A 12,167-nucleotide genomic window follows, 5' to 3' on the forward strand; every position below is an offset into this window, starting at 1 on the left:
TCTGGACACTATCTAATTGTGCTTTCACCTGACATATACTTTATGTTAGTTTTCAGATTGCCTTTCAACCTTGGCGTCAAATGTAAGTATCCCGTAGCAATTTATTTTACCACATTTTGAGTTGCAAAATGGCCCCTTTAGCCAGCTTGCTTCACAGTTGGAGTTCAGTTGCCTTAACATGGGTCTTTATGTGACATTAAACGCCCAAAGATATGGACGCCTGGCTTGCGTCAAACTGACAAGTTTTGATAAAACGCTCTTCTTACTTTCCTCTAATCACAATATATTAGGACTGCATGTTATATATTTCAGTCAGTCTCACGCTCATTCTTCACCTTTGATGTAAAGAGACAGCAGAACATGAAAACACTTTAAAGTGTGACACTAAATAAATCTTGATTAACATATAATCTCTGTTACTCAAGACTTGACTGAAAAGATAGAAATGTTATTGGCGAGAGTCTTTTATAGAGTTACAAACTTATCTTCACAAATACACTGTAACTTATACGCTCAAAGATATCATGTGACTGATTCAGAACTTTGAGTGACACAAGAATAATTGGTCATACTTGTCGATGTTTTCCGACCACGTTTAGATAATTTACGTATTACAGTCACTTTTCTTCTGCAGTTTTCTCTGCTTTTTCTGGTCAAATATATCATCTGACTGATACATAAGTAATCTGTGACACCTGTTAAAGGTTTTCAGGTCACTGTTAAAGGTTTTCAGATCACTGTTAAAGGTTTTCAGGCCACTTTTAGACAGTTTATGTATCATTCATATTTTTTTTTCCTTTTCTGGTCAAATAATTATGTGACTGTTACAGAAATTTAAGGGACACATGAGTAATCAGTTACACTTGCAGATGTTTTTAGGCTAATATTAATTAATTCATGAGTTCAAGTTACTCATTTTTTTTACCCTTTTCATATCATATTTATAATTTAACTGATGCAGAAATTTAAATAAATAAGAAACACTTCTCGATGTTGTACACTAAATACCACTGTTAAGCAATTCATGCATTACTCTTTTCACCTTGTGGTCTTCTGTACCAGTAATTAGGCAGAATTATTAGGTGTGATAAATATCACCTATACATGTAATATGAAGAGCAACTGGAGACTTCATAGCCTTAGTTACACTGCTGCGTTTTGGACAACATAACCTTATTTGGCAAACCACTTTCATGGCATCAACTGTTCTTTTCTCAGCCATTGGTTACTGTGGTCAAGTAAATGGCCAATAAGGGTTTACTAATTTGTCACAGGTTTAACTCGAAAGAACAGATTTACTCACTGCTGGTGTTGCCATGGTAATAATAAACAGTCAACAACACTCGTGTAGTTGCCTAAGTAATAATAAACAGTCAACAACACTCATGTAGCCGTTGATGTATTCTGGAAGAAATTGCATGCTTTCGCAATACATGTATCCTATATCTATGTTAAAATCCACAACAAAAGAAAAAGGGAACTCGAACTGAACTTGTAACTTGTCTTGCTGAAACCGTGTTTCAAATGTCACTTCAGAATAAAGAAACATTTTGAATAAAAAAATTTTGGAAGCAGTGCATAAGAAAAAAAAAAAAAAAAATAACATTATTCTGTAAAAAAACTCACAATTCAGCCCAGAACTCAAAGCTGATCTGTAACTCTGCAAAGTGAGGGTATATGCCAAGTTTCAATTCAGTATGATGAACAGCTTGGAGTCCATAAACTGTTTTGTGATTGACTGACAAACAGACATACACACATGAGGTAAATGCATAGTCCCCTCTGGTGGCTGAACAAAAGTCGACTGCTTCACTGGCCTTATTGTTAGAACATCCACCTGGAACGAGACACCTGATCAAACCCGGTACGGGTCACACCAAAGACATTAAAAATGGTAAATGTTGCTGCCTTGCTTGGCGTTCAGCAATGAGAGGTTAAAGCAAGGAAATATGACTGGCTGGTCGGGTGTCAGTATTATGTGAGTGGGTAGGGTGTCATGTCTGGTGTCTTCGGCATGATACTTTGGCGACATGGACTCACCACATCACAAGAAGACAGTGTATGTTCACATATCTAATGACACCTTAGTGTCACATGACTGAAACATGACTGACTGCTCAGTACGAGGTTAAACCCCAAGCATCCATTCATTCGTTCAACAAAATTCTATTGCATTTCCCTGTTAAATAACTACAAAATCACCTTATCTTGTCCCTCTTTCCCAGCAGGACTGTTGGCTCCGAAGAAATATTTCTTGTTGAGGTATTTGGCATTGATGTCTTTGGCCTTGGCGTCTCTCTTCTTCTCCTCCGTGTGCGGAAGTCTCCTGAATGACTCAATCTCCATCCAGCACATCAGGTCCATGCTGGCGTAGTTGGCATTGAGGAACTGACGGAACTGTTCAAGCTCCAAGCGATTGTGGATGAGCTTATCCAGGGAGTAGTCGCGAAACTCCTCAGGGATCTTCTCCAGCAGAGATTCGTCGTAGACCGGGTCTTCGTAGCCCTCCATGGGATCTTCAGGTGTGAGCACTCTCTGCAAGTTGATTTAGTTGACTAAAATCAGATATGTGCATTAAATGCAGCTGTCCACTGAGATTGACAGCTTTGAAATGAAACACAATATTTAAAAAAATGTAATTCACAGAGAAGCTCTTTTTCACAGACATAAAAATCAAAATTTTATTATTAAGTTTATGAAAATTAGGAAGATCTTGAAATGAATATGTTCTACACTTGCTAAGAGTAAATGTTTCTTCTCAACATTTATCCTCATTGAAGTATGGAATAAATTGACATATAAGAAAGCCTAATGATATTGATGCTTACATTACTTGCACATAATTTCTCAAAAAGAAACAGAAATTATAAGTACATCTGAAAGAAAAAACAGTATTATAAGTTTCTTCCTTAAGCTTATCAAGCTAGGGTTATAGCTGAGAGCACTGCATATTAAACATATCAATCATTAACTTGTCTAATTATACACACAAAATACAACTCAGGGGAGACTACTTTGAGTTCCGGCACACTAAGGGGGGATAACCATGTACATAAGAAACGAGCGCGACACCATGTTATCACACCATGTCACTGCTTGTGACCAACTCATGTTTTTCTTTCCTATTTGACTTATGCCATGAAACAGATCTTTAAAGGATATTGAAAATTTGACCAAACAGGATCTAAAATGAATGCATGCCTGGTTTATACAAATCTAATTTTACTGTAATTAATTGCTTCTTCTTGTAATTTACCCACCTCACTAATTAGTCCCCTCTTCCTCAGATTCAGGACGTATTTTGACTTTGTCTCCAGGTGGCGCTTTACTTCAATTAACTCCACCTGCAGGGAAACAAGCCAAAGTTTATATATGCATGTACATGTGCATGGTTGTGGCGAATGGCCGTTCAACCTAGCAATATTAATGTGAGGTAGAAAGCTGTTATGGCCTAGCATCACAAAACTTCATCAATCAGTTTTTTTCAAAAATTGGAAAATGTTTACAAATTTTATATTGTTTTGTAATAGAGTTTTCCCGCAGCCCAAATTTTATCATAGCTCATTGTTAACTTTTCCAAAAATATGAAAGCATCAGTGGAAAAATATGTCCAGCTTTATTTTTCAAAAGACTCCTTTTTTTGAATTTTCCTTGAAACAATTTTCTCTCTCAAAATCTTTCAGTTTATAAAAAAAAACAATAATAAAATAAATAAAAAAATAATAATAATAATCCGAATACCTGACCTTAACTTTTTGACAAAACAGGGTTAGGTCAGGTTGATTATAAGCACTAAAGATGTAACAAGCTTTTGCCTGCTAACCACACCTGGACATATCAGAATTTAATACTATGCACACACTTAGAAAATCCCAGCAAAGTGTTGTTGGCCGTGAAGTGTATCTAGGGTATAATTAATAACTGGGTCAGCTGACCTTGCTGTAAGACTTATTGTCAGAAGCCAGCAGCTGAGTCCAGGCTCCGTACAACACCTCGATCGTGTATTCCTCCGCTGAATCAAATAGTTCCTCAAAGGGCGGGTCGAGCTGACAGTACACCTGCGCCCTGATGTCTGCACTACAGCCGATGTCACGGGGCGCACCACCCACAATGTACAACGAGAAGATTATCTACGAGAAACAGGTCAAGGATGATTATTATAACCTGACTATTAAAGCAGACATCAAAGTATTCATGCTAACAACACTTCATCAGCACAGGTGAGTTTATACTCAAACTTCAAATAAATGTAACTTAGCCATGTTGTGTCCACCTTAAAGTATTCTCAGGAAAAATCAACACAGGATAGATTCTTGGAAATAAACTCTAAAATGAAGATTATGAAGATTTAAAAGAAATGAAGGAAGTTATTATTTCAGATGAATTTCAACATTTCCACCACACAGAGTTGTTTTGACAGCTATCGAAAATAACTCTCCAGACTGACCATAGAGGCCTTATATATACTGTAGATTTCATAAGTTCATAAGCTTTTTTGTACTTCTATATGTTAGGACACTTCCACAACTTAGGATTAAGAAAGAAAAAGCCAGTGTTCTATGTATCCTTTTAGGAATAACAGTCAGACAATATACCCCAGAAATGTTGGGATAAACTAAGTCCTCCAATTATATTATATATAATTATGACATTTAAAGATGAAGACATTTCGCACCTTGGCCTTTCGTTGTACAGCGGCATGGTCTAGGGATTGGCTACAAAAAGCCTGGTGGTACTCTTGAACTGCACACCAAAACTTTAGATTATTTCTCCACAACTAAATAACACGAAACAAAAACAAAATATTTACTATCTGGATGATTGGTAACAAACACTTTCAAAGTTTCAAAAGTATTTTAACAATATGAATATTACAGGTACAAGTCTGATACTTACTGAAAGGCAATAATTTGAGCTATTCTTCATTGGTAAATATCGAAAGTCTGATTTGATTTGCAAATGTTGGTTTTTTGCCAAAAATTCTTCTTCATGTAAAACTGTTAATTTAATTTAATAACCACCCACACTGTTGTTACTCTTCTCCACAAATCTTTTGAAGAACCCCCCAGAGCCTCTCTCATGGTGTAGAGCCTGTAACAGACACTCCATCCTCTGACCCCCCAGGAATACGGAGCTGGCCTGACTGGAGGAGCTGCGGCTGCTACTGCTCCTGGAACTCCTGGCTGAACTGCAACGAGATGCAGACTTATCTCCCTTCCCACCACTCTCCTCTCTCGGACTCTCATTCGTCAGGCTCGACCTCCCCTCTGTTACACTGGATAGTGCAGACTTTGTTCTGATGGAACAGGCTGTTTTGGGTCTGAAATTAAACAAGTATCAACTTTGAAATATTCCACAAAGTACACTGTTTACTGCTTTGATTGATTTATTCTGATTTCATTCTTGCTTCATACCAAACTCAAAAATCTTTCACTTTATAAGATGGCCGTCAGCTTTAAGGGTGGAGGAAAAAAAAAACTGACGTGACAAGTACCACCTGTAGGCACTGACCCTTGGCAAATTACTAACAAACCTTCCCATATATGATGATACCAGAGATACATGTACGCACACCATACTGGAGCAAGACAAGTGGTTTCCCAAAAATGTTGGCCTGTGCAATGGTCAATATGTTTGTGACTGAAAGAAAAGTGTCTTTCACCACTTGGTCCACTCCAACAGTTAGACTGAGAGACACAGTATAGGAAAATGACAGAATTTCATTCATTGTTCTTGTCCAACTTGACCAAGAATGATGCAGACATTTAAAATACAAGTACCTTCTGTCCCTGGAAACTGGCTTTGACGTAGGAGGTGTAGGTAGCTTTTTTTTCCCGGATGGAAGTTGTGGCAAAGATCTTTCCGGTTTTTTTTTGACGTCACTTGTTTGATTGGCGATGTCTTTTCCCTTGCCCATATTAAACGCCCTCTGGATTTTCTCAATGGCAGCACTAGAATAAGTTCGCCTCATTCCCACCGGGGGTGAGGTTTTCAACTCAGTCTGCTCCTGCATTTCTGCGGAACCTTCACTGGGTGTCCTCTGCAGAGAAGCAAATTGCATCATTGGGTTTGATTTATTTATTTACCTAATAAAGTATACGTTTAAGGGTTTAATATTGTTGTGTAACCCGTAACCTCATCAAATCCCTCAAATGTGCGAGGAATCGCGACAAACATCAAGACGAAGATGTTAAAATTTATTCTACCCTCAAGAATGAAGAAAATGTCGCAAAAAATGCAATATTTCATGTAGCCGTTCACTCCCTCCACAGATGTCATGCATTTTAGGCCAATACCACGGAACTCAGATTGGAATGTATTGAAACAAATCTTTCTTTTTCCACCACATGGCGCTGTGTGTAAAATATTAAATATGTACAAACAAAAGCAATGTCTATAAACTGTGTGAAATAACACTTTTATCACTGAAGGAAATTCCGATAGTTCACATCTATGTTAATCATAAAAGCAAGTCTAACAAGTAAACACAATTCTTTTATTTATACAAATAAACAGCATAAGATAATATTATTGATGAACACAAATGTACTGGCTGGTATGTTGTATGATGCATTCTGTGTTTTTTGAAAGGTCATCTCTAATCAATATGTACTAAGTACACGTATATTTGCACACGGCCCATAACCAACAGCCTGGTAGAATTATTCATTATAGAAGAGAAGCTGTTGGTACAAATGCCTACCTCTGTCACCTGTCTGATGCGAGGATGACAAGATTTTGGCCTCAGCGGTAACAGTGCACCCTTTGTTACTGCATTCACTGGTCGAACATGTTCACGAGCCTGCAGTTCCCCCTGGTATTGGAGTTTCTTTGCTGTCATTGGTCGTTCTTGTTGGAGCAGATATCTCCGAGCCCTGAAAGACAGAAGTTATAACATTGATTCTGTCCAGAAATAATTCAGTAATAATTCAGTATTATTTCAAACTTGTTTACAGGAGATAATACAAAAAAACATGATAATCCACATATTAAATTCTTTCCGATCTGGATGTTTTTAACAGTTTCCCGTTTTTCAAGGCTTTCCAATCGTGTAACTAAATCTTCAACAGGAACAGTTCTGGAGATAGTTTACATTTTCCATAAATTAGATGAGTTTTATTTTTATACTTTGCTAAAGACATTAAAATAAAGATTTATTATGCCTGTAAAACAAAAATTATATAATGGACACAGCCTAACTGCAGATTTTTGCCAAATTTTAAGCCATTATTACACTCACCAGTATGTCACCAGGGGTTCTGCTACTTTTGTCTGAATGCTCTTCAGCTTTTGGGGTGTCCAGCCTTCTGGTTGGCTCAGCCCAAATTTTGCTGTCATTTCATTGGTTAGAGGGTAGATGGCAGATGGAGACTGATACTTCTCACGTAATTTATGTGCATACCTGAAGTCAATTTAAGGAAGTCAACGCTTAAATATGCAAATTTCCCACAATATGGACAAAACTCATTACTTTTTTCCCACAGTTGCTCACAGACTGGCAAACAAGGAAAACACAACCTTCATAGCAGAGGTAACAAATATTTATCTTAAACAAGGGCTTGTCATGAGTTGAATTTAAACATGAAAATGAAGAAAAATGAATACACATATTCAAATATACACTGTAAATGTCTGTATTAAACCCATAAGCATATGGCAGATATACACTGTAAATGTCTGTATTAAACACATAAGCATACGGCAAATATACACTGTAAATGCCTGTATTAAACACATAAGCATACGGCAAATATACACTGTAAATGTCTGCATTAAACACGTAAGAAAATGCATTTTGGGGGGAATGTAACAATGAAGTGAAAGTCAATGTTTTCAAACAGTTAACAACATACATACATTAGAAAAAGCAATCTAGCTAAATGGAATTTCCACTGGTAAAAGTTTTTCAAACCTGCAAGAATTCAAGGCATAAACTTACTTAATTTGACACTGAGGATCAGTCATGTGAAAACATTTGTCGATATCAAGCCATAGGTTCCAGTAGATCTCTCCATGGGTGCCAGCAATGAAACTCTTAAACTCCTCAATTCCCTTTTTACTCGACAAACCCATCACCTTTGGTTTTGGTCGTCTGAAAAATGTGTCCTGCTCCTCAAAATCATCCTCGCTATCTAACAAGGAATCGGCGTCGCTGTCTTCGGACTTTGGCTTACAGTTCAACGATGCAGGTTTCTCTGGCTGCCTGTTTTCATCCAAATCGATATCAAAGCTGTCAAAATCATTCACATTAATGTTCATATGTTCCTCACTTGGATACACCTTACCGATTTCTGGGATTCTTTGAGCTTTCTTAAACTCCATTTTCCTGACATCGGCGAAAATTTTGGCCAGCGTGTCTCCCACAATGACGCTGCTCAATTCATCAATGCTTTTAATGACTCCGGTACTTGTCTTTTGATTGGTGGAACTTTGTAATGTTTTTGTTGATTGACTGGTGCTCACTGTACCAAACTTTGTATCTGCCACATCATCATCTCTGTCAGTATCAATGTCCCCAACGCCGGACTCTGAGTCTGTGCTTTCCCCTTTATGGTGGGGCATATACACCACACCTCTGGGCACATCCGCTCCAGAAATGGAACAGATGGGTTCCGAGGGCCGTGGGGTACAAGGTTTTAGGATGCGGCTTGATGCCCCGCCCTCCTCCTCCTCGATGGAAGCCACGCTGCTGGCGTAAGCACTGATGTTAAGGGTACTGCCAAACACAGACCCCCGGGTAGAACTCCCGATGCCACTGTCCCTGCCGTAACGGTCATCAGATGTGCTGAGAGCGCTAAGTGGGCGCGCGCTGTATGGGCGAATTCTGCGGGCACTCCCACTGGGGCAGGGAGTTACCATGCCTATAGCACTGCTGGGGCGGGTGGACGTGACGAAGGTGGGGTCTGTGTCCTGGGCGAGCTTAGCGGAGGAGAACCATGCCTCGGATATCGTAGAACTGGTATTACCCATACAAACATACAGCTTCTTCTTTAGCGTTTCCAGGGGATCGACCTTAACCTCTTTGGGTTCCTCGGCACGTGCCTTGGCCTGGTGGCTGACATCAATCTTCAGAGAGACATACTGGCCATGCGAACCTGTCAGCTGGACCTGAGCTAAGATGTTAGCCAAGCGGTACTCTAGGTAGCACTGGCTCTCCAGAAAGAGAGGCATCCGCTCTGCCTTTATCCAGTGGATACCTTGCTCCTTGTTTAGGGTCTAAAGCGCAAAAACAAGAGCAGATCAAGCATTACAGAATTCATGAAAATTAATTACAGTACACCAAGATTATGTTTTTAAAGAAAATTTTAAAATAAATTTTTGGTTTTCAAATAATAGCACTATTTTATGCACTTATACCACTATATACCTATTATATAGGTATCAGTGGGATATCACAACAACTCTGAAAATAGTTACCTGTGATTGATGTCCTACCTGTACACTAAAGGTAGTGTTGATTTCTGACCTGCTAGTTTCTGGGGGATCTTCTATAGGTATCAGCAAGATGTCACAATAACTGTGAAAATGGTTACCTGTGACTGATGACTTACCTGTACACTAAAGGTAGTGTTGATTTCTGGACTGCTGGTTTCTAGGGGGTCTTCTATAAGTATCAGCAAGATGTCACTATAACTATCAACATGGTTACCTGTAATTGATGACTTACCTGTACACTAAAGGTAGTGTTATTTCCTGACTGCTGGTTTCTGGGGGATCTTCTATAGGTATCAGCAAGATGTCACAATAACTATCAACATGGTTACCTGTGATTGATGACTTACCTGTACACTAAAGGTAGTGTTTATTTCCTGACTGCTGGTTTCTGGGGGGGGCTCTTCTATAGGTATCAGCAAGATGTCACAATAACTATCAACATGGTTACCTGTGATTGATGACTTACCTGTAAACTAAAGGTAGTGTTTATTTCCTGACTGCTGGTTTCTGGGGGGGATCTTCTATAGGTATCAATGGGATGTCACAATAACTATCAACATGGTTACCTGTAACTGATGACTTACCTGTACACTAAAGGTAGTGTTGATTTCTGGACTGCTGGTTTCTGGGGGGTCTTCTATAGGTATCAATGGGATGTCACTATAACTGTGGTTTTTGGTCACCATGTAGATCTTGGGCTTTCTCTGCTGAGCCCTAACCACAGTTTTAATCTGACGTGCCAGTTCTTTCTTGGCCTTACTGACCACTTCAAAGCCACCGGTCTCCGCATTAAAGCATACTGGTTCAGGAAAGGACTGAAATGGCCAACGTCAGTTTAGATATTTTCATGGGTTACAATCAATCCTGTACAATTACTTAAAACAGTTTTATGTCCATATTTTTTTTTTTTTTTTTTGACTGCTGTTTTACGCAGTACTCAAGAATACTTCACTTATATGACAGCGACCAGCATTATGGTGAGTGGAAACCCGGCGAAGCACGGGGGGAAACCCACAACCATCCGCAGGTTGCTGACAGACCTTCCCACATACCACCAGAGAGGAAGCCATCATGAGTGTTTTATGTGTGTAAGTTATAGCTACCTGTGACTGATATACAATCATGTTTTAAGACATTTTTTTTTATTATGTATGAAACATTCCAAACATAAACATCTGAATAAAGATATTTGCTTCAATCACTTGTTAATTTCATGTTTTCTTGGATGTTCAAATGCCAATCAACCACACTGCATATAACAGCAGTTTAACAACCAAAGGTGATATCAATTATATTTTTGTGTTTTATGGACGAGCTAAAAATGGAATAAAAATAAAACCGATAGTCCTTCATTTTATTTTGCCCAACTTGAATGTTTTTCATGATTTTATGATTATCAATGCTTTTTTATAACATAAACATGTTTTTAACAGGAAGAATTGCTGGGCCATGTACATGTACATCTCCCAAAAAATACATCTACATCATTTCTCAGTTTTATTTTTTGTATTTTGATACTTTCCTCTGGCTTTGAAACAGATTCAAGCTGTCAGTAAAACAAAAATTTTCACTGACGTGGCCAAAGTACTACTTATTTATTTGACTGGTGTTTTACGCCGTACTCAAGGGTATTTCACTTATATGCTGGCGGCCAGCAGTGCTGTTGGAGGAAGCCGGGCAAAGCCCAGGGGAAACCCACGACCATCCGCAGGTTGCTGGTATACCTTCCTACATACCGCCAGAGAGGAAGCTAGCACGAGTTGGACTTGAACTCACAGCTGCTGCATTGGTGGGAGGCTCAGGGTCATTGCGTCGTGGTGGCATGCCAAACCTTTCTGCCATGGAGGCCCCCCAAATTGCTATTTACCAAGTTGTCCATATACATTTACATAAAACCTGGTGTCATATATACATTTATGAAGTTTGTTTGAAACTTTTCCTCTGTAAATGAGATACACGTAGATTTAATATAAGGTTTTCTTACAGTCTTTGAAAACTTTCTTTGAGATGCGCTGATTGCAGTTTCACTGAGTGTAAATATCTAATTAATATTGCATTTATAATAATAGAATATGCATAATGACCCCTTATATTTCATTATATGGCATATCAATTGTATGTTTTATTAATGTTAAAGCAAATTATTAAAGGTGAATTTTTTTCAGAGCACGATGTCCTGAGGTCAATTTTTTTATAAACGAGACTAGGTGAACGCCAAAGCAATACAGTCCTATTTTTATTTAGTAGGCCTACACATAGACAGAAATCGGCATATCATGTTACCACGGCAACAGCCGAATGGCACAACACATCCTCAACTTCGTATCTTTGAACCCACCAAAAAATTAAAATGTATTAAAGATTAAGTTACCGGTTTTTAAAATTTTCTGCATACAGAACAAATTATACTTACTGGTAATGCCAGGAAAGTGTTGAAGTAGTCGACAAACATGTCATCTGTGGCCAAGAAATCTTCCTGTCAACAAAAATACGACATGCACTTAAAGGAAAACATCTTTAAAACTTGAAGTATGCATCTCTGAATAGACAACTTAAAACTATACATATATGTATTTTTTTTTTTTGATTTTTGTGAAAAGAGTTAAAGTTGCTCAAACACTAGGAATCTAAGGTAGGCTTTATGGACCATACTATCAGAGGTTAAGAACTCTGACACTGAATGTTGGAATAATTCTTTTTATCCATGAGTGAAAGATTACTGAAATAAAGTT

The 12,167-nt window shown here is 38.3% G+C and overlaps 1 protein-coding gene across 3 annotated transcripts in view; it reads right to left on the reverse strand.

The window, feature by feature from the left end:
- The window catches only part of LOC135469760 (regulator of G-protein signaling 22-like), a 64,967-nt gene that overhangs the window by 32,887 nt on the left and 19,913 nt on the right, over positions 1-12,167 (reverse strand). For all 3 annotated transcript variants that reach the window (XM_064748345.1, XM_064748344.1, XM_064748346.1), the window contains 11 exons: positions 11,849-11,911; positions 10,020-10,250; positions 7,940-9,216; positions 7,241-7,402; positions 6,704-6,875; positions 5,781-6,040; positions 5,026-5,320; positions 4,676-4,777; positions 3,936-4,130; positions 3,261-3,344; positions 2,203-2,535 (listed from right to left, as the gene is read on the reverse strand). In XM_064748345.1, the coding sequence (XP_064604415.1) occupies positions 2,203-2,535; positions 3,261-3,344; positions 3,936-4,130; positions 4,676-4,777; positions 5,026-5,320; positions 5,781-6,040; positions 6,704-6,875; positions 7,241-7,402; positions 7,940-9,216; positions 10,020-10,250; positions 11,849-11,911 (3,174 nt within the window). The remainder of the gene's footprint in view (positions 1-2,202; positions 2,536-3,260; positions 3,345-3,935; positions 4,131-4,675; positions 4,778-5,025; positions 5,321-5,780; positions 6,041-6,703; positions 6,876-7,240; positions 7,403-7,939; positions 9,217-10,019; positions 10,251-11,848; positions 11,912-12,167) is intronic.

This window comes from Liolophura sinensis, chromosome 7 (genome assembly GCF_032854445.1).
Source record: "Liolophura sinensis isolate JHLJ2023 chromosome 7, CUHK_Ljap_v2, whole genome shotgun sequence".
Classification (NCBI taxonomy): domain Eukaryota; kingdom Metazoa; phylum Mollusca; class Polyplacophora; order Chitonida; family Chitonidae; genus Liolophura; species Liolophura sinensis.